The 22,115-nt window shown below is 41.1% G+C and overlaps 1 protein-coding gene across 7 annotated transcripts in view; it reads left to right on the top strand.

Annotated features, from left to right (window-relative positions):
* Positions 1 to 18,828: 18,828 nt before the first annotated feature.
* The window catches only part of LOC122639806 (telomerase Cajal body protein 1), a 42,859-nt gene continuing 39,572 nt past the window's right edge, over positions 18,829 to 22,115 (top strand). Inside the window, exons 1-5 of one of the 7 annotated variants that reach the window (XM_043832790.1) lie at positions 18,830 to 18,878; positions 19,038 to 19,224; positions 19,331 to 19,393; positions 20,198 to 20,253; positions 21,239 to 21,319. In XM_043832790.1, the coding sequence (XP_043688725.1) occupies positions 19,043 to 19,224; positions 19,331 to 19,393; positions 20,198 to 20,253; positions 21,239 to 21,319 (382 nt within the window). In that variant the 5' untranslated portion in view covers positions 18,830 to 18,878; positions 19,038 to 19,042. The other 6 variants (XM_043832789.1, XM_043832794.1, XM_043832793.1 and 3 more) reach the window with 6 other exon arrangements.

The raw sequence follows: 22,115 nt of genomic DNA, 5'->3' as shown, positions 1-22,115 counted from the left end.
GCCCTTGTTTCAGTTGGATATTAAAAACGCCTTCTTGTATGCTGATCTTCATGAGGTGTATATGGAGTAACCTCCTGGTTGGAAGAAGGCCATGGATTTGGAAATGGATGCTCTCTCATCTCGTCACACTTGGAATTTGGTAGATCTACCTCCTGGAAAGGAACTTGTTAAGTCTCGCTGGGTTTACACAATTAAATACCTTCCGATGGTTCGTGAGCGCTAAGCCCGTCTAGTTGCCAAGAGGTATACAGACTTATGGTGTGGACTACTTTGAGACCTTCTCTCCTGTTGCTTCGGCTGAATTATGTTCACCTACTTATTTCTATGGCAGTTAATTTTGATCGCCCTTGTTTGATTGGATATTAAAAACGCCTTCTTGTATGCTGATCTTCATGAGGTGTATATGGAGTAACCTCCTGGGTATGTTGCTCAAGAAGAGAATAGTACTCGGGTGTGCAAATTGCAGAAAGCAATCTATGGCCTCAAACAATAACCCAGAGCATGGTTTGAGAAGTTCAGTGCCACAGTTGTATCGTGTGGTTTTTAACAGTGTTACTTTGATCATTCTGTGTTTGTTCGTTGTCGTGGTAGCAAGTTGGTTATTCTAGTTGTGTACGTTGATGATATTATTGTTTTTGGTGATGATGTGTCAGGCATTGATGAGGTAAAGGCTTACTTACAACAGAGTTTTCAGACCAAGGATTTAGGTGACCTTCACTACTTTCTTGGCATTGAGGTTGTGAGAAGCAAGAAGTGCATCAGTTTTTCCCAAAGTATGTTTTAGATCTTTTATCTGACACCGGCATGCTTGCATCTTAGCCAGTGGATATTCCCATGGATCCTCATCAGATGTTTGGCGTAGATGATGGTGATCCTCTCAAGGATGTGCACCAGTACAGGAGTTTAGTTGGAAAGTTGATTTATCTTACTGTCACGAGACCAGACATTTCTTTTATCGTTGGCGTTCAGAGCCAGTTTATGCAAACTCCTCAGAAAGCTCATTAGGTATGTTGCTATTCGCATCCTTCGTTATTTGAAAGGTGCTCTTGGCAAAGGATTGATTTATTGTCCTAATCGGCATATAGACCTGGTTGCTTATTCTGATGCAGACTGGGCTGGATCAGTGTGTGATCGTCGTTCCACTACAGGTTATTGTACGTTTATTGGGGGTAATCTTGTCTCGTGGCGAAGTAAGAAGCAGACTACTATTGCACGGTCGAGTGCAGAGGCAGAGTACCGGGGCTATAGCCCACACTACAACTGAGTTGATGTGGCTTAGGTCTCTTCTTCTTGAGATAGGATTTTCTGTGCCTACATCGATGAAGATGTATTATGATAACCAAGCAGCTATATATATTGCTAGTTACCCTGTTTACCATGAGCGGACTAAACACATTGAGATGGACTGCCATTTTGTTCGCGATGCCATCTTGAAAAAGCTAGTTGAGACCCCGTTTGTTTCGTCTTCTAATCAGCTAACCAAGTCGTCGTTTGCCCATAATTTTCGTACTTCTTGTAACAAGTTGAGCATGGGAGACCTATATGCTCCAGCTTGAGGGGGAGTGTTGAGAATTAGGGGTAGTTTAGTCTTGTTATTTTTGGTTTTTGGGTTTCTTTTCTATTTTCTTGCTTTTCTGTCCTTATTTGATAAGTTGTAATAGGTGAGGGCTTAAGGTAATTTCATTATAAACTCCTAACCTCACCTAATTTTGATATTATAAATAAATCCCAGGTCCTGCGACAGGAACTCTTCTCTCTCGGTAGTGTGCTTCTTCCCTCCTTTTCTCCTCTTATTCTTCTCTTCTCCTCCATTTTTTTACTGAATAGTTAGTTTCTGACTTGTAACAGGGAATTCACTACTTTGGCCATCTACAGTTTTGCCACTCTTTACCACACCCTCATACATGTCCTTAATTATATTCACATAGTTACTTGAGCTCCTTCTCTTCCCTAGGACATGCCAAATGAGCTCTCTAGGGACTCTGACATAGGCCTTTTCTAAGTCGATAAAGATCATATGGAGGTTCCTTTTGTAAGCTCTTAAAATTTCCATAAGCCTCCTTAGAAGGTAATAGCTTCAGTGGTGGATCTCCTTGACATAAAACCAAATTAACTCTCCAATATATTAGTTTCTCTTCTTAGGTGGGCTTTAATGATTTTTTTTCCCATAGTTCCATGGTATGACTCATTAGTTTTATGCCTCTATAGTTATTATAGTTCTGGATATCACCTTTATTCTTATAAATTGGAACTATAGTGTTTTTCCTCCAATCATCTAGCATTTTCTTTGTACTCAAAATCTTGTTAAACAGCTTGGTTAACCAAGATACCCCCCGTGGTACTCCTAAGCTCTTCCACACTTCAATTGGTATCTCATCCGGTCCCAGTGTTTTACCTACCTTCATCTTTCGTAGGGCTTCTTTAACTTCAGCCTCGCCAACTCGTTGTAGATGTCCATGACGTGTGTTGGCTTCAAGACTATTCCTCTCCACTTCTGAATCCATCCTAAATAGTCAAGATAGCTCCATTTAGTAGGTTGTAAAAATATTCACCCCATCTCTCCATAATGTCCTCATCACATATTAGTACTCTACCATCCTCGCTCTTAATGCATCTAACATGGTCCAAATCTCTGCTCTTGCATCTATTCATGGTACCTTTTAATCCAACATTATCCTATGTCCATTTAAATAAATCTTCGAAAAATGTCCGAAAATTCAATTACATTTTTAACATTAGGTAGAATTATATAAACTAGTGTAGTGACTAGTGACTGCAGCACACATGTTGCACAATTAGTAACTTTCATCAGCGCAAGTTACAGTTTAATGCCAACGTGCAAGAATTAACCATCAGGCCACCAATTGGGCCAGAATCTATAGGTTTTGAGTTTTAAGGGATAAAGCTCATATAGGCTTGAATCAAAACAATTTTACTTTTAACCTCATACATTAAGCATGGTGATGCAGCTCCAAGAAGGAGGAAGAAGAAGAAGAAGCCCTGAACTTAGGGCTTGATTAGGGAGCCATAGATTAGGATTATTATTTTCCATACTTAGTTTATTTTCCTGTTTTTAGATTGAACCGGTTTAGAATTGGTTGCACCCAATTGGTTCAATTGGTCTAATTTAAGTGAAGTGTTCCTATTGGTTAATAAGTCCTTATATCCTATTGGCTAGTATGGAATCTTCTTTTAAATTAGTTATTTTAAGTTAGTAGGGGTAGTTGTGTCTTTTTTTTTTTTTACGTTTTAAGTTGTTTTTATTTAGTCCCACCCTTCCACGATTTATGTGGTAAGAGGTTAAGTTGTAGTGAGATTTGGCTTAGGCCTTCCATTATAAATAAAGTAAATCGTGGAGGGCTCCCCCACATTGAATTTGAATTAAAAAGACTGTTACTGCTGGCCGATTGCTGCTGCTGCTGTTCCTGCTCCTTTGTGAGTGCATCCTTGTGGATTTCAAGGTGGATAGGGTAGGTGGATTCCTGCGACTCCTTGCATCAAGATGATCGGGAGGTTCCTTCAATTGTCAAGCTGCTGCCGGTGGATTCCTGCTGTGAGTTTGAAGTTTAAATTCTGTTTTTTCCATTCATCCTCCCTCCCAATCATTCCCCTTTTTATTTTATTTGAATCCCATCAAAACCCTAAGCCTCCATTAGCCCATCGATTCCTTTAAACCCTAGATCATCTAGGTAACATTAAACCTTCATCCATTATCAGAATTCAATCAGATTCAGACCACAGCCCCTTCATACCACTACCTATACTCGACCCCAAGCTGCTGCCTTATTTGTCTCTCAAACCCTAAAATCCCCCAACTCCATTAAACCCCAAAAACCCTAAAATTCCAGAATCAGTACTTCCAACCATCAAAAACCTCTCATACTTGGATCGAACCCTTCCCTCCCTACCTAGAATATTCATCCCTAACCCTAGCCTAAATCCTAAATGTTAGATATATGGGCCAGAATACCGTGGGGGGTATTCTGGACCTTTTTCCCTTTGTTAGTTTATTTGTTTTGTATGTGGTTTAGTCCCACATTGCTCATGTACATAATTTTACTGTTTTATTACTCTTATAAATAAAGAGGTGCTTGGGATGGAATTAATCATCCAAGCCTTACCCTAAGTTCAAGTCTCTCTACACTAAATTTGCCCTAAACAGCCCCAAACTGCCTAGCCAAACCAGCAGCCTTATTTAGATCCTGTTGCTTGGCCTCTAATAGGATCCATCTCCTATTTAGAGCTACATTACATGGTTGATGCATTGCATCTCTATGTTTTTTATGATTCCTTACTTGTGTTCATAAGTGAAAAGATTATTCAATGTAATTTCTCTCTTAAGTCTCATAATGCGCATGAAACTTTGGGTGCATTGGCATGAAGTATTTTTACACTTCAGTAAGACCAACCAAGGCAGCAATTGACAACTCAATTGAAATCATGAGCCCTGTGTAAGACTAAGCTATTGGAGATGTTTCACACAAATAGTGGATCCAGAGCTTCAGAGGTTTACTCATCAAGGACCATATCAACAGATATATCTAGACTTAGGATTCTCCATATCGTAATTTGTATATCTTGTAAAGTCCTATGTAAGGTGATTCACTGATTCTCTTGTTGGAAATTTAACACACTAATCCCAAAATACCTAAAATGACTGAATGTGAAGGCCTTATTTATGGTATACAAAGAACAAAGGAGATGGGATTAAGGAAGGTATGGAATGTGACTCGGTGGCTCTAGTTGTGTCTATTCAAAGCAAGACAATTCCATGGTTTTATAAACAACTTTGGTTGTCGTTAGTATCTTATTTGGAAGGTATCTCATGGAAGATTACTCACTGTCACAGGGAAGGAAATATATTAGCTGACTGCTTAGTAAAGTGCGCAACAAGAAAATGGAGTGTTGGATTGTATGGACCAGAATACCGTGGGGGTATTCTGGACTTTTTCCTATATTTATTTCATGTTCAGCCATGTCGGCTATGTTAGGGACAATTTTGTCCATGTATCTTCTATCTCTTATTATAAATATATGGCTTGGGTTCTACCTTAGACCATCTAAGCCTTATTCTTTAATTCTAAATCTCTCAACATGGTATCAGAGTAGGTTGTGAATTAGGGACCTTCCCCTCCATTCTGGATTTTTTTCCCTCCCCTTCACTCTTTTTCTTCCCTTCTTCTTCTTCTTATTCTTCTGTCTTGATCTCCTTTGCTTTCATTCTCCCACTAGGGCAGCATTGATGAGGTGATCTACAGATCCAGTTGCTGCCCTCAATTACCTCTTTCCATGCTGCAATTTTTTGATCGATAAGGACAAAGGTACCTGTCTGCGATATTTGGAACTTCAAGTTTTTTGGGATTGCTTCCATCTCTGCTACAAGGAACCAATCCTCTTCTATGAACACCAAGAACTGCAGCAGGCTCTCTTCTCTGATTCAGTTCCTATCTCCACTTGCATTGAAGACCTCCTAAGATTGATTTTTCCCAAAAACAGGGTTTTTTTCAAAACCCTGACAATTATCAGTCTAGGAGTTGCTGACTTCTATTGTTTCTGATTTTTTGAAGGGTGGTTCTCTACTTATAAAGGCACACTCGACTTCAATTTGAGCTTCAACAATTCAGTTTTTGGGCCCATCTTTCCCTACATCGATTTCAGCAAAACAGGTTTTTTTTCAAAACCCTAACAATATTGATCTAGGGGTTTCACTTGTCTGCTGCCGCTGATTTTTGGAGACATATATTCTCACATTGAAAAGGGATTCTCCTCCAATTTTCAGCCCTTAACTTGAACGAATTCTTGGGTTTCTCATCACCATTCACCACAGCCCTTCTTTGCGATTTGGGTTTCTTTGCTGCATTATGGGTGACTCTGAAGTCTCTACTGGCACTTCTGCTGCTGATGGGCTTGGTAGGAATGACAACCGTGATCTCCACCGTAATCCTATCAAACTGGATGGGACCAATTATTTGATCTGGTCTCGCTTGGCATACTTTGCTATTGCTGGCCGTGGGCTTACAGGCCATATTGATGGTACTATTGCTATGCCGACTGCCCCTGGCCCTCTCTTGACCAGATGGATCTCCAACAATGGTATACTCATGTCCTATTTGATTGGCTCAATGCAATCAGACCTTGCCAATGGTTTCCTTCTCCTTGATACAACCCATCAAATCTGGTCTGCTTGTAAGGAGACATATGGACAGCTCGGTAATGATGCACAGGTGTATGAACTCCGAAAGAAGGCCAATAATACTACTCAGGGGGAGTTATCTGTCTCCAAGTACTATGCTACCTTGCGCAGTCTCTGGCAGCAATTGGACCATTTTTCTGATTACCACCCACTACATCTGCTGATATCACTGCATATAAGAAGCATCTAGACAAAACCAGGGTGTATGATTTTTTGGCTGGTTGGAACATGGAGTATGACCACATTCATGTTCAAGTGCTAAGTCATTCCCCTTTTCCCACACTTGAACAATCCTATGCTTTGGTCTCCTCTGAAGAGAACCGTCGGGCTGCTATGCTCCACCCTCCTGTTACTGACAGATCAGCCCTCCAGACTGCTGCCCAGGTTACTCCTGCACCTATCGGACATGTTTCTCTTGGTGATTCTACTACAAGGACTGTTACTTGTAAGCATTGTCACAAGCCTTACCAGTTACCACACCAAAGAGGTGCTGGAAGCTTCACGGGAAACCAGTTGACTTTGAGGCTAAACGGGTTGCCAAGAAGAAGACAAAAAATAAGACAAACCACTCTAAATCTGTTCCTACAGCCCCGGCTGCTGACATTGGTCTATCCCGAGATGATCTACAAGCATTCCTACGTGTGCTAAGGTCTTCCGCTGTTGCTGCCTCTACTACATAAGCTCCTGCCAACTCTTCTGCTCCTTCAAGTTCACACTTTGCCTGGTCAGGTATTCCATTTGGTGGCCATTGTGCTTCTGTAGCCATCCTTGGATCATAGATTCTGGGGCTACGGATCACATGACCAGTTCCTCTAGCCTATTCCATCGGTATTCTCCCATTTCTGGGAAAGATAAGGTCAAAATAGTTGATGGCTCCCTTTCCTCCATATCAGGAAAAGGAATCATCAACTGCAGTTCCTCCCTTCCTTTGTCTTTTGTTTTGCACATTCCTAACTTTAGTACTAACCTTCTTTCCATTAGTAGTATTACTCGTGATACTAACTATAAAGTGACTTGTTTTGCCTTTCCATAGTGTTTTTAAGGATCTGACCTCTGAGAAGACGATTGGATTGGGTAAAGTGCACGGTGGACTGTACCTGCTTGATGATGGTCGTCTCTCTCAACCACCATTACCTTCTCTGCTACACCAGAACTCCTTGGTCTCTTCTGAACTTTACCAATGGTACTCTAGATTAGGTCACCCTCCATTAGGCATTTTAGCACATTTATTTCCTACTTTGGTCACCAAATGTAATAAGGATGGTTTTTTTTTGTGAGGCTAGTATTCTGGCCAGACAGACATGTTCCACTTATTCTCTATCAAATAAAAGGAGTTCTTGTTTTCATTTGGTGCATTCTGATGTTTGGGGGGGCCTAGTCGTAAAACTTCTCTTTCTGGCCATCGGTGGTTTGTCTCCTTTATTGGTTGTCACTCTAGAAACACATGGGTATATCTTATGCACACAAAAAATCAAGTTTTTGCATGTTTTTAGCATTTTCATAACATGATCCAAACTCAATTCCAAGCCACTCTAAAAATTTTGAGAAGTGACAATGGGACTGAGTATAACGAATCTCAATTTCAAAAATATTTTGCTGGTCATGGGATTATACACCAGACTAGTTGTGTCGATACCCCAGCCCAAAATGGTGTGGCTGAAAGAAAGAACCGCCACTTGTTGGAAGTGGCCAGAGCATTGATGTTTGCTAGGCATGTTCCATCCCAATATTGGGGTGATGTTGTCCTAGGGGTGTCAATGGGTCGGGTTGGGCCGGGCCTGCCTAAACCCTGACCCGACCCTGTCAGGGTCAAGAAATTCTCAACCCTGACCCGACCCTGCCAGGGTCAGGCCGGGTCGGGTTGGTCCTGATTTATGGCACCGTCCACGTGTCTCATTAAACCATGTTTTTGTAACATAGGATCTCAACCTATGGGGCAGCTAATAAATATGTTGAAAAAAATGGCGTGTGTATAAACTCTCTCTCTACAATTGTAACGGTGTCCCCTCAATAGGCCTGGAAGCTTATAGGGGCTACAACTAAATAACAATCATGTCAGTGACTTTTTATGGTCCTGATCAAAATAGTAGATGATCTACTCTTTTTATGGGTTCCCACTTCATGATGATGACAAAGCTAGTAGTTATCTCTGTACAAATCTCTTCTGTTTTTTTTTTTGTCAAGAAAATACTTATATTAAGTATATAATATATATATATATATATATATATATATATATATGTAATATTATATACCTATAATTAATACAGGGTCGGGTCGGGCCGGGCCCGGCTAGGCCCAGGATTTAAACCCTGACCCGACCCGACCCTGCCAGGGTCAGACTATAACTAAACCCAAACCCGCCCTCAGGGTCAAAAATCAGGGTCGGGCCCGGGCCGGGTTCAGGGCGGGTTCGGGCGGGTTCGGGCCAGCCGGGCTTTATTGACACCCCTATGTTGTCCTAACTGCAGCTTATCTCATTAATCGACTACCTTCCGGAGTTCTTGATTCCCGTAGCCCAGCTAAAGTTTTACTTGGGAATTCCTCCTTTATAGTTACTCGTAAAGTATTTGGTTGTGTTTGTTATGCTAGGAATACCAAATCTCCTGGCAAACTTGAACCACGTGGGTTACGGTGCATATTTTTGGGTTATTCTCCTACCCAGAAAGGTTATAAGTTACCATCCTCCTTCCCGTCGTACTATGGTCAGTATGGATGTCATTTTTCATGAAAACCTTTCCTATTTTTCTTCCCCACCTCTTCAGGGGGAGAGTTCTAGTGAAGATGTGGTTGATGTGGTTCCTTCACTTGAGGTTCCCCATCTTTTATCCCCTATGGTTACTGACCCACCTCCTCTGACTGATGACTAGCCTCCCGTGGCTGCTGCCCAGCCTCCTTTGACCGCTGCCCCTTCACCCAAAGGGAATCCTTTACAGGGGGAGATCATGGAAACAAGTGGTGGTGATGTTCCTATTCTGGGGGAGCTGACTCCAATACAGAGAACCATTAGTAAATTTCAGAAGGCCATTAACAACTGCAACATTCTCACTTATAAAAAGAGATGTTCCAGCAAAGGGCAGCCTCAATCCATTGTGGCACCAATACCTATACAGTTGCCGACTCAGGATCCAGATCCTTCTTCTCCTGGTAAGCCTTCCTCTTCCGACCTACCTATTGCTCATCGCAAAGGTATTAAGACTTGCACTCAACATCCCATTTCTCGTTTTGTTTCTTATAGTTCTCTTTCTCCTTCCTTTCGTGCATTTGTATCCTCTCTTTCTTCTGTTTCCATTCCAAAAAATTGGCAGTAAGCATCTACAGATAGAAAGTGGAAGGCAACAATGTTGGAAGAAATGAGAGCATTGAACAAAAATAATACGTGAGATCTTGTGACTTTTCCTCCTGGGAAAAAACCAGTGGGATGTAAATGGGTGTTTATGGTCAAACAGAAGGCAGATGGAACAGTGGATAGATACAAAGCCCGTCTGGTTGCAAAGGGCTTTACTCAGACATATGGAGTTGACTACCAGGAGACCTTCGCACCAGTAGCAAAGCTCAATACTATAAGAGTGTTGTTATCTTGTGCTGTGAATCTTGGATGGGATCTTCAGCAGTTAGATGTGAAGAATGCCTTCCTCCATGGAGAACTAGAGGAAGAGGTACATATGGACATCTCTTCCTCTACGTTTTTCAGGTCATACTAGTATACTACCAAGGGCAAGGTGTGTAAATTGAAGCGTGCTCTCTATGGGTTGAAGCAGTACCTAGAGCTTGGTTCGGCGGGTTTCACAAGGCTATGGTTTCTGTGGGATACAAACAAAGCAATGATGATCATACCTTGTTCATCAAACGTGTTGGTGATAAGGTAACTATCCTCATAGTCTACGGTGATGATATTGTTGTGACCGGAAAAGATGGTGATGAGATCAACAAATTGAAGCTCTTCCTTGGCCGTGAGTTTGAAATAAAGGATCTGGGAACTCTAAAATATTTTCTAGGGATAGAGGTTGTCCGATCATCAAAGGGCGTCTTTCTTTCTCAAAGAAAATATATCCTAGATCTATTGTCTAAGACTGGGCTGCTAGATTGTCACCCTTTAGATACTCCTATGGAAGCTACTACAAGACTTAAGGAGAAAGAAGGTGAACCTGTTGACAAAGGTAGTTATCAGCGATTGGTGGGCAAACTGATCTACCTCTCTCACACACGACCTGATATAGCCATTGTTGTAAGTTTGGTAAGCCAGTTTATGCATGATCCTTATTCCTCTCATATGGAGGCAGTCCTTCGCATCTTGCGATATTTAAAGTCTGCTCCAGGAAAAGGAATCCTCTTATCACCCAATGGTCATCTAAAGGTTAAAGCTTATACTGATGCCGATTGGGCTGGCTCTACCGACAAAAAATCCATTTCTGGATATTGTTCTTTTATGGGTGGAAACCTTGTCACATGGCATAGCAAGAAGCAGAATGTTGTGGCAAGGTCCAGTGCCGAAGCAGAGTTCCATACAATAGCACAACAAATCTGTGAACTATTGTGGCTTAGAGAATTGTTGCACGATATTGGTGTTGTTGTCCGTCTTCCGATGATGCTTTATTGTGATAATAAAGCAACCATTAGCATTGCTCATAACCCTGTCCAGCATGATCAAACTAAGCATGTGGAGGTTGACCGACTTTCATCAAGGAGAAGCTCGAAGCCGGACTTATCTGTATTCCCTTTGTGACGTTTGCTGATCAGTTAGTCGATGTGTTCACTAAGGAGCTAAGTGACAAAGTGTTTCTGCATATCTTAGTCAAGTTGGGCATGCATGAGATACATGCTCCAACTTGAGGGGGAGTGTTGGATTGTATGGGTCAGAATACCGTGGGGGTGTTCTGGACTTTTTCCTATATTTATGTCATGTTCAGCCATGTCGGCTATGTTAGGGACAATTCTGTCCATGTATCTTCTATCTCTTATTATAAATATATGGCTTGGGGTCTACCTTAGACCATCTAATCTCTAATTCTAAATCTCTCAACATGGAGTTTCGAATCCAATAGTAATAGAGTTTCCAAAGTACTATATCAATCATGGGATAAGTTAGGATGCTCTTGGAAAGCCAAGATATCGGTTGACTAGTTAAATGTAGGTGCTGTTTTTAATTTTGGTTGGCTTAGGTAGAGGATGTCTGTCGATGGCCATGCTGAAGGCAGGCATTCTCTATCTATTCTGTGATTGTAATTGTCTAGGAATGCTTAGACTAATTTCTTATTACTGCTTTTAAATTTTATATATACCTTTGCTGATCTTTAGCAAAAAAAAATTCTAAAATGACCTCACATCTCTAGACTTAGGATTCTTCATATTGTTATTAGTATATCTTGTAAAGTCATATGTAAGGTGATTCTCTCATTGGACATTTAAAACACCAATCCCAAAAGACCTAAAACGACTTGGTATAGCTTAACTTAGGCATATTTTGGTACTTGCCTTAGGAAGACCTCAACTTTATTAGGTTGTGCTTAACTTAGAAGACATGCTCTAACTGATCAAATTCTAAGAACTTAAGAATCCCATTTTTAAACAGCCCTTAAAGGGTTGTTGGTCGATGCAACCAGCCGACCAATTCCCAACCGGTGGGTGCGTCTCAAGTGCCTCAGGACCTGCCGGACTGAGTAACTGGCTGATCGGTGACAACCAGTCTAAACGACCCGAGAGGTGCTTGCTCAGGCAGTCTGAGCAAGCGGCATGTGCTTGTCCAGCGGCTGATCATCGGCCTGAGCACCGGTCTACTGGCAATCAATCAGTTACCAGTAACGGTCATGAAACGGCTACATTTCATCTATAATGGCCGCCAAGAAATGGCCGACCAGTTGGGCAATTATTTGCCCGCTAGACCTTGTTTTGCCCATGATTTTTTAGCCCCATTGGAGTATTATTTAAGAACCATTGATAGGCCAATGAAATAGAAAAGAGACATTTTTGTCTTGCCAGCCTTATTGGCAAGCCATATAAGCAACCTAAACACACCAGGGTTTTAAGAATTAGGAATCGGTGATTCAGATCGGAATCGGCCATGACCAATCCCAATTTGCACTTATCCGACATGGTCAATTCACACCTAAAAACCCTAGAAATTCCCTGTTTTTGGATCTGAGGATCGATTCTAGGGTTCTTGAGCACCGATTCCGATTCAGATCCAGATCCGGATCAAAATCACCAATGACCAATTTAGTCCTCGATTCCATGTTTTAATACCCTGAACCATACAATGATCAGACTTTGAAATTACAAGACATTCATGTTCCGAGTAGACTGGAAATTTCTATAAGGAAAGAAACACAATCTCTTGGCCAGACAACATTCTCAGCTTTTGGAATTAGCCCAACTGAGTTGAGAGAAGTCAAGGCTTCATTCCCTTGACACCCCAACCTATCTGTTGCTCTGAGTCCTTGAACCAAGCTCCTAACTTCTGCTTCGACCCTGCTCCCTATAAATGCATAATCAAAGGCAACAAAAATAAACTGGCTTTGCAGTAAAACACCAGCCGACCAGCTAACTTCATTACTGAGGGGTTAAAGAAAGCAATAGTAATAAGCATAGGATAGTCAAAAGTGGGCAGCATTTGGTCCAAAAGAGAGGAGGGGTTAAGGTTATCTTGAGATACTAAAGACAGTAAATGCCCAATCATATCACACCAATCAATGTTTGACCCCAAAACTCAAAAACAACTCTTATAAACCCCATTTCTACTCTATCATATGCCTTGGCTATATCCAATTTTATAGCTACATGACATAGTCCATGCCGAGTATTGCGCGGATGATTCTCTCGATCTCGAATTGAGTGAGTCTGCCCCCCCCCCTTGGGGAGGCTTGGGGGAACTTGTCCCCCGATCTCTTGTGGAAAACAAGGCAGCCTTATACAGGCAATGGTTGCCCCTAGCAGCTCAGGAACCGGCTCCAACCAGGGCGGCTCATACCACTCACCCGCTTCCCACTGGGGGCCCAATCCCGAGCAGCCTCGGCCTAACTTTGGGCCACCAAGGCTGCTACCGGAGATAGCCCAAAATAGGGGGAGTACTCCAGATATCATGGAAGATATTTTGAGTACTCCGCCCAGTAGGAGCGAGAATCAAAGAATCTATATTGGACATGTAATAAAAAAAAATCTCCTGGCTAAAAAATAATATTATTGTAATAAAAAAAATCTCCTGGACAATAATAATATTGTCACCTATTCGTCGCTCAAGTATGAATGCAGCTTGGAAGGATGAGATATACCTATGAAGGAAACTTTTGAGTCAATTTGCAATAATTTTAGCTATGACTTTATAAGATACATTACATAAACTTATTGGACAAAAATCCTCAAACTTGATAAATTCAATTCGTTATAGAATCAAACAAATCAAAGTATGATTAACCCTTACTGGGAAGAGTGTGTTCATTGAAGAAACCCATCACAAACCCCACCACATCATTCCTAACTAAGTCGTAAAAAGTCAGATAGAAAAAAGGTTAATAGCCATCAACATCCAGAGCTTTATATGCACCCATACTAAAAAGGGAAATTATCAGCGCCACCCCCTGAGGTATGCCATTATTTTAAAGCACTCACACTAAGAATGCAAATGTCAACCGGTTCCCTTGATCAAGATTAAAAAATTACAAAGACGCCCTACCGTTAGTCAAGGGCCTGTTAAGTAGTGATATCAGCAAGTAAATTTTTTTTAAAAACGTTTCTGTCCTTATTAGTGTATGAACTATGAACTACCTATTCTATCCTTTCAAATAAAAGAAACCAAACACATCCTCTACTGCTGAGCTGCCCGGCAGGACCGTGCAGCCCAGACACAGTGAGGCACGCAATGACTGCCTTACCCCTACTCGGGCAAGGCGTTTGGGCAGGGGCAAGGCGGTCACTGCACGCCTCACTGTGTCTGGGCTGCACGGTCCTGCCGGGCAGCTCGGCAGTAGAGGATCTGAATTGCTTCTTCTTCCTCCCACCCTCTCCCCCACACCCGCCCCTCTACTGTACCTTACCCTATTTTACCCTCTCCACCTCCTCCTCACCCTCTGCTTCCACCCCTATTTGCAGCCACCGCCACCCCGTTTGTGCAACCTCCACCCCCACACCCATATTCAACTTCGTCTTCTTTTTTCTTTCTTTCTTTTTTTTTTTTCCCCACTTTCAGGTTGAGATATAGATCAGAAAGTTTATAACTTTATGTGAACTGTGAAGGAGGGTTGTCAGAATTCCTTCGCCTTATGAATTCTTCATGTTTTCCTGTCTTTGTGTGCCGTGGAGGGTGTGTGAGAAGATATAAAGAGAGATCCAAACAAGGTGGGTGGGTGTGTGTGTGTGTGAGAGAGAGAGAGAGAGTGAGTTATTGAAAGAAGAAGAAGCCTACTTAGTTTGTGGTTTGTGAATGAGATGTATCTGAAACTCTTACTGTCTCTGAGAACTTCTTAGAAATTGAAGCAAAGAGGAACCGCCACGAGAACTGGTCTGAGTACAATCCAGCAAACACTAACCCCAGAAGTGGCCAACGTTCTGAACCACTCAATCGCCAAACAGCTCGTCGAAATCACGACCAAACCAAACCACTCCCTGTCGCTGCAACCCTTTTGGCCTCCCTGCCTGGGTACCTTAGACAAGCCTGTATTCGATCTCAACCAAACTCATCACACCCACTTCAATGCAGAGCACTTGAGTCTGCTTCAGTGTCACCCTCGAGCAACTCCCTTCAGCCCAGAACCTCTCTCATGATATTGATCTTCCACTCTCCAATGCTCTCATGGCTGCTCTTAAACGTGCTCAAGCCCATCAATGTAGAGGTTGCCCGGAGCAGCAACAACAACTCCTTTTAGCCTTAAAGGTCGAGCTCGAGCAGTTCATTTTATCGATCCTTGGATAATCCAAGTGTGAGTCGAGTCATGCGAGAGGTCAGCTTCTCTAGCCCTGCTGTTAAGGCCACCATTGAACAGTCTTGAATGCTTCAAGCTCCATAAATTCCTCCACACTTGGCGGCGGATTGGGGTTTCGCTCAACACAGGTGGCCAATAGGAATCTTTATCTGAATCCCAAGTTGCAGCAGCAGCAAGGGAGTTCACCTTGATCGGGGCAACAGAGAAGCGAAGAGTTGAATAGCTCTATTGAGGTCAAAGAAGAGGAACCCAACTTTTGTCGGTGAATCTGAACTTGAAGTTATGGTGAGAGAAAGGCAATAGGTCAGTGATGGGGCCTCTCAGGAATGTTCAGGTGATCTCTTTGGATAAGGCATTTGGTTATTTTACAGCCCAGAACCCCATGAAGCTCGAGGAGTGACTCGAATCAGTAGTAGCTGCAGCAGTTGTGTGATTCTTGATTTGGGTAACCTGAAATGGCTTGTGGAGCAGGGGGTGGGGGTGCCGGGGACAGAATTGTGAAAGAGGATGGGAGCGAGTGGCAGGGAGGGGCGGTAGTTGGGGGAGAGCAATGGGAGGTGGGAGCGGAGGTTGTGCAGCAGGGCAGGGCCGTGGTGGCTGAAAATGACGTCTGAATTTTTATCAACCTCGGATCCACATCCTCTACTTCCAAGACCTGTACTTCCATTCTACTTCCGAGGCTTCTCAGTGCACACCTGGCATTATAACCATCCAACGGTCTGTAATTGAAAATTTTCAAAAATATTTAAAACTCATGTCAGACCTTTTGAACCAAATTAAAGACCAAAACAAATATGAACCAACCGGTTCAAACTCAATCAAACCAACCCATCAACACTCAAACCATCCATGATCCATCCCTGACTAGGTTTCAAATCGATTTAGAAACCAAAAATCCCCAAATGCAGAGCTGAACCTCTCCATCGAAGGATACTCCTCTTTCTCTGCTTCATCTGAACTGCCGACGGTACACCGGAAAGCGTAGGGAGAAGGCTCTTCCATGGCTTCCATCGGAGAACCTCCTTGCTATTGGCTTCTTTGCAAATGGAAAGTCAAGGTTTTGGACTGCCATGGTTTATTCGAAACATATTTAGGAATACATCAACCATGAATAGAATAAGTACGTTCTCTTCAAACTCAAAGAGAAAACCATAAGAAAATACAGGTTTGTTCTCTTACTGATTGGGTCTTTTGCTTAACACAAAGTGAAGGCTGAGAAAAATTCCAGAAAGGGTTGAAACCAAAGTTCTCTTAACTCATAAATGGGAATGGTTTGTATGAAAATTGAAATGTGTGGGTAAGCTAAGCATGACATCCAATCATAAATTAATATGACATCCATAGCTTTAGACTACTGGCAACATCAAATCTTTAATCTAAACTTTCTCCTCGTTTTTTTGCTCAAGCTTTTGAGTCTTTTCAACAAATCATTAGCAGGAAAGAATCCGCCATTTTCTCTCGGATTTAAGAAAAAAAAACACAAATTTCTCATGAATTGACTGCAACTCTTCTGTTTTTGTAGATGAATGATTCATTCTAATAGCTTCTTTTTCTTTTCTTTTTTTCTTTCGGAAATCACCTAGCACCTAACCCTAAAATCATTGTTATACTATGTTTCCTTGGGCTTTCGTCACAATGGAGGAAGAAGAGCAGAAGAGGTTGCAGACTCGGCTTTCGTCGCGCCTTGAGAAACGCAGTTGCAGATCTGGTGGAGAAGCCTTGTAGTAGAACAGCCGAAGAGGAGGAAGAAGACGATGGCCTCAAATCGATTTGAAACCCTAGGCAGATGAGAGGTTTGGGTTTAGTTTGAGTGAAATGGGTTTGAGTTGATGAGCCGAACCGTTCGAGTGGGTTTGGTTTGGAGTTCAATATGGTTCAAACAGGATCTCATGAGGTTTTCAAAATATTTTGAATATATTCAATATCATCCATTGGATGCTGGTGAGGCCAGGTGGCGCACTGTGAGCTGTTGGAAGTAGGATGGAAGTACGGACTTTGGAAGTAGAGGATGTGGATCCCTCAAGTACAGTACACCGGGCACCAAAAAGGTACATGGTGCAACTTAAAGTGATTTTGTTTTAAAGACTCCCCCACCAAGTGTATGTGCATCGTATCTTTTTGGTGCATTTGAGGATGTACTATATTTGGGATTTTTCTCTACTTAGGTTCTTCCATCTGTAAGTTTTTGTAAGTACCCTTAGAATGTCGACAGCTGTCTTGTTCTAATTCGACGGTCAAAATTGATTCCTGAACTTAACCATGGTTCAAACCCAACCCTCTTCTCTCTCCTCTCACACTCCTCTCCAATAACCTCGAGTGGGATGGTTTGGTGCTTGAGATTTTTTATGGTAGAAAAGGATGGTTCCTATGAGATTTTAGCAAGGGAGGCGACTCTTATTACCCTTCTTCTCCTCCGGTATAGAGAGAGAAAGAGAGGGGAGAAGAGAAGAGAGGTTACTGTGGGAGAAGAGTGTGAGAGGAGAGAGAAGAGGATTGGGTTTGAACCATGGTTAAGTTTAGGAATCAATTTTGACCGTCGAATTAGAACTAGACAGCTGTCGACATTCTAAGGGTACTTACAAGAACTTACATATGGGGAAACCTGAGAGAAGAAAAATCCCTATACTTGAGGGGATAAAAGTTCGGGGGAGGAAGTGGAGGGAGAGGATGAGTTGAAGAGGGTAAAATATGACATCTGTTTGAATTTGTGAAGAAAAATAGTTCACAAAGTAACAATAATCACCTTTTGTGTAATTTTCCCTTTATATTTTAGAGTAAAGGGTAATTTAATAAATTGCATTTCATAAAACTCATTTAAAATCAAATTTAGCTCGTCTGCACAGAACCCAACACTAGGGATGTAAACGGATCAAATTTGGTCGGATAGTGGCATTATCATATTCATATCCGATTATATTCGGACGGATTCGGATAATTTTCAGATAGTGATTCTTTGAATACAGGTTCTCCTAAATGGATATGAATACGGATCGAATACGATTTTTTGACTATCCGTTGACATATTTACCGTTTTTATGACGAGGATTAGGGTTGAGACTTGAGAGTTCAGTAACTACCCTTTCTTCTACTCTTCTTAGTCTGTTATTCTCTTACGTTTTTCACTTTTGATTTTTTAGTAGATATGTAATTCCATGTATCACATTGCATAAAACAATATATAAAAATCAATAGCAAATCTAGAAAAGAATCACATTATCTTAAGTTTCTTAACTTATAAATTTATAAAAATAAGATAACAAAATCCAATACGGTAACTTAAAAGGATAGGACAGAGTTATATTTCAGATATTTTATTACCATCGGACTGCAAAACGAATTGGATAATAATCGATCGGATAGGTGGATTATCAAGTTCGTATCCGATTAATTTCGGACGGATTCGGATTCTCCTAAATGGATACGAACACGAATCGAATATGGATTTACAAATATCCATTTACATTCTTACCCAGCACGCCTAGGGTCCCGCATATATCTTGACGCATGCTTAAGAATATGTGCGGCACAGCTCAACGGCTGGCAGCACCCTGGGCGTGCTGGGCTCCCTGGAGACGAGCTCAATTCCGCATTTGGGCGGGACTTCGGTAATAATCCAATCTTTATAATGTAGTCTATTCAGCGTCAGCAGCTCTCCTTCTCTTCCGCCCATTACAACTAAGTGGGATTTTAACAAAGGCGCTCCTGTGTTGGTAGTTTGATACCTCCACGCTTCCCCAGCATCGAAGGTTCCTCTCTCAACTCTAAACCAGGCGATAGTCTAAGTTTAAAGCTCCGATTTCTCGCTTTTTTATTTTCTGTGAACTCAAACGGGTACACCTTCTTTATTTCTGTTATTCACTTTGCATGTTCTCTCTCTGCCCTTTACACACATGCACACAAAATGTATGTTGAAATCATGTCTGTTACAGAACTAATGGGAGAAGAAGAACCGCTGCAATCTGCTGTGGAGAACGAGACCGCCGAAACTACACCGGGAGACGATGTTTTCTCGTGGCCTGTGCTTCGTTTCGATATTCCTCCCAAGAGGGTTTACCATTTCTGCCACCAGTTCAGGAAAGGCTCAAATCCCAACAATTTTCTCAAAGGCATCAAATGGTAAGTAACTTATTTTTATTCATTTCTACGGCAATTTATCTTTTCCTCTCTCAGTTATCTGAAATTGTGATCGTTTCCTGAATATTCTGTTGTGGTCCTGTTGTAGGTCTCCTGATGGTTCTTGTTTCCTTACAAGTTCTGATGACGATACTCTTCGTGTATTCAATTTGTAAGTTTGCTGAAACTCTTTGTTCTTTTAATTTCTCTCTGCCACTTTTCTATTTTTTGCCAATTGGGTTTGTGAATATTCTTGATTGTACTTCAACAGAAGAATGGAAAAATAAGAGAACATTGAAATGCAATCTCTCTTCCATTTTCGTTTTGCCAGTTGGGTTTGTGAATATGTACCAACATAAAAATGGTGTTTTTTGTCTGGTTATCCTGCGTGGTAGTACAGACAACTCCCAGTCAAACTTCATTGCCAACCAACAGCTGCAACGTTCTAAAAATATCTTCATTTAGTTCACCATAAGAAGCATAAGGTAAAACTGATGATTACATATGACATGCTTACAAACTCCTCTTAGCATCTGTACTCAAATGGTCTTTAAACTCTTATGGTGGACCTTGAAAGAAAATCTTTTTCCTTACCTTGCAAAGTCAACGAAGAATAGGGAACTGAGTTTTAGAAACTAAGAACTTAGACATGAAGGGAAGGTCCCTATAGGTGGGGCCTTGAGTTTTTCTGTGAGCATGCAACATAGATGTAATAGAGTTAGTTGTATCAATTTTATCAGATTTGTTTGGTGTGACTGTATTTTGCGTGGACGACTTTACTTGAAGAGGATATATTCTATAGGCTTGTACATCTGTATCCTTCAGTTCTATAGTATATTCTGTTTGAAAAAGAGCAAGGGGGGGGGGGATACAGAAATATGTATGAACAAAAAATTCTGCTCTCATGATCGCTTATATATGATTTATTCTATTATCCATTCTTTGAGATTTGACCCATCATTGTTGTGTTTGTTAGACCAGGTAATTTTGATGTTAATCATGTAGATGCCTGTTCGCCAACTGCTGATGAAGGTATGGTGGTTTGTAATCATACAACAATGCATCCCCTCTTCTTAGCACTTTTTGATTAAGACGGTCAGTTGTTTTCCTGTTTTTATCCCCCCCCCCCAGGGTAGACCAAAAAAAAAAATAAAAAATCAATGTGTTCTTGACATTACAATATTTAGGAATGAGAAGTTCTTATTGTGTTTTCAAATGTACAATTTAGTTCCTGCAAATGTTTAACTTGCAAGTAATCTCTTCTCTCTCTAATTCCATTAATATTCTTCCCTCTTCTTCTTGTCTTTTATTGGCTTTATTTTGGGCATACTCCCGCCTTTTATTTTTTGCTCCTGTATTTGCTATATGTTGCCCCATCTATCTGCTTTCCATCTCTTTATTTTTTGTGTCTAAGTAATGTACCCTAGGGTTCCAAATGTAGGTCACTATAGGCCCCCCAAAGAACAGATAATTCAATTTTAAAGGATCAGTGGCAATCTCATAAATTCCGAGAACAGTTTAGGATCTCTTTGGCAAGAAACTGAAGCAGGGATGTAAAGGTATAATTAATTTGGAGGGGAGGGATGTTTCTGGAACTTAAAACAGAGCAGGGAAATAAAACATAAACAAATTGTGAGGGTGAGGGATTTTGTGCAAATAATGATCATTCTGGCCTTAATTTGTTAATCATCTTCAACCTCATGACACAAGCAACAAACCAGTGGTAAGTCAAATAACTTTAAAATGAGGGGGCTCACTTGTGAACTTTGTCCAGCCTGAAATTTTGGTGCGAGGTTTCTAACCCTCAGGCCTCATGTAATATCATATTCTACCTTTCCATAATGTCTAAAATTTACCAAGGGAATTTGATAGCCAGGCTAGAGATTAACAGTATACATTTTTATTTTCTTGCTGCAGTAATCCTGGGAGTATTCTTGACTATGATATTCAGGTTAATATAGTTTCTTAACTTAATTTTCAAACTTCCATCTTTTCATTTTATGTTTATTTGCTGCAGATTCATTTGTTGCAAACGTTGTTGCGAGTGAGGGCGAGTCTGTTTATGACTACTGTTGGTACCCATACATGTCTGCTTCAGGTGCATCTTTAACCTTCTGGGATGAGAACATAATCTTATTGGTAAAAATTGCATTTGTAGACTTGTAGTCCTCTGATTTTCCGACAATTAGAGCCAGTCCACAGGTTTCAAAAACTGGAGCTGATTCCAGAAGTTTCATGTTATACCAGAGTGCTAGTCCATCTGTCAAACTAAATTCATGAGATTACATCATGTGATATCCTAAAGGGGGGAGAGAGGACATTTAGCTTTGCCAAGACCATGGGGTGGGTGGTTGGTGGCAAGGTTTGAAATTTTGGATTTCGACCCCATTTCGATTTCCGTCAATGCCAAATTGTTTCGGTGAAATTTCGTTCCATTTTGTAAATTTTGATCTATTTCGATACTCATTTTCCCTAGTCATTTTGTTTCGATTCGGTTGAAATTGAAATATTTTGCAAAATTTCAAAGATCCTAACATTGGAAATTCGGAGTATCCGTACTTTGATGGATGTCAGATCCTAACATCTCCTGCAGCTATGCTTGCAAATCCTATTTGGTGTTTCTCAAGAAGCATTGATACATGATTTGATGGATTCTTCCTAGTTCTTCCTATAACCAATGAACAGCATAATCAGCAAGTGATTCTAATATCCTTTGCGATTCCCTTTGGAAGCCACAAATAGAAAAGTGAAATTTGCTTCTTCTTTGAACTTTTCTAGTTGTTGATGATCCAGCTGACATCTGTTCCTTGTTGTGATTTCTGTTAATTATTAGCCTATCATTGATGATTTCTAGATTGTACTGTTGCTATCTGGTGCATTTTCTGTGGATACTG

Source organism: Telopea speciosissima, chromosome 9, assembly GCF_018873765.1.
Source record: "Telopea speciosissima isolate NSW1024214 ecotype Mountain lineage chromosome 9, Tspe_v1, whole genome shotgun sequence".
In the NCBI taxonomy this organism is placed as follows: domain Eukaryota; kingdom Viridiplantae; phylum Streptophyta; class Magnoliopsida; order Proteales; family Proteaceae; genus Telopea; species Telopea speciosissima.
The sequence above is the reverse complement of the archived record's forward strand: the minus strand, read 5'-3'. Positions and strand labels throughout refer to the sequence as shown.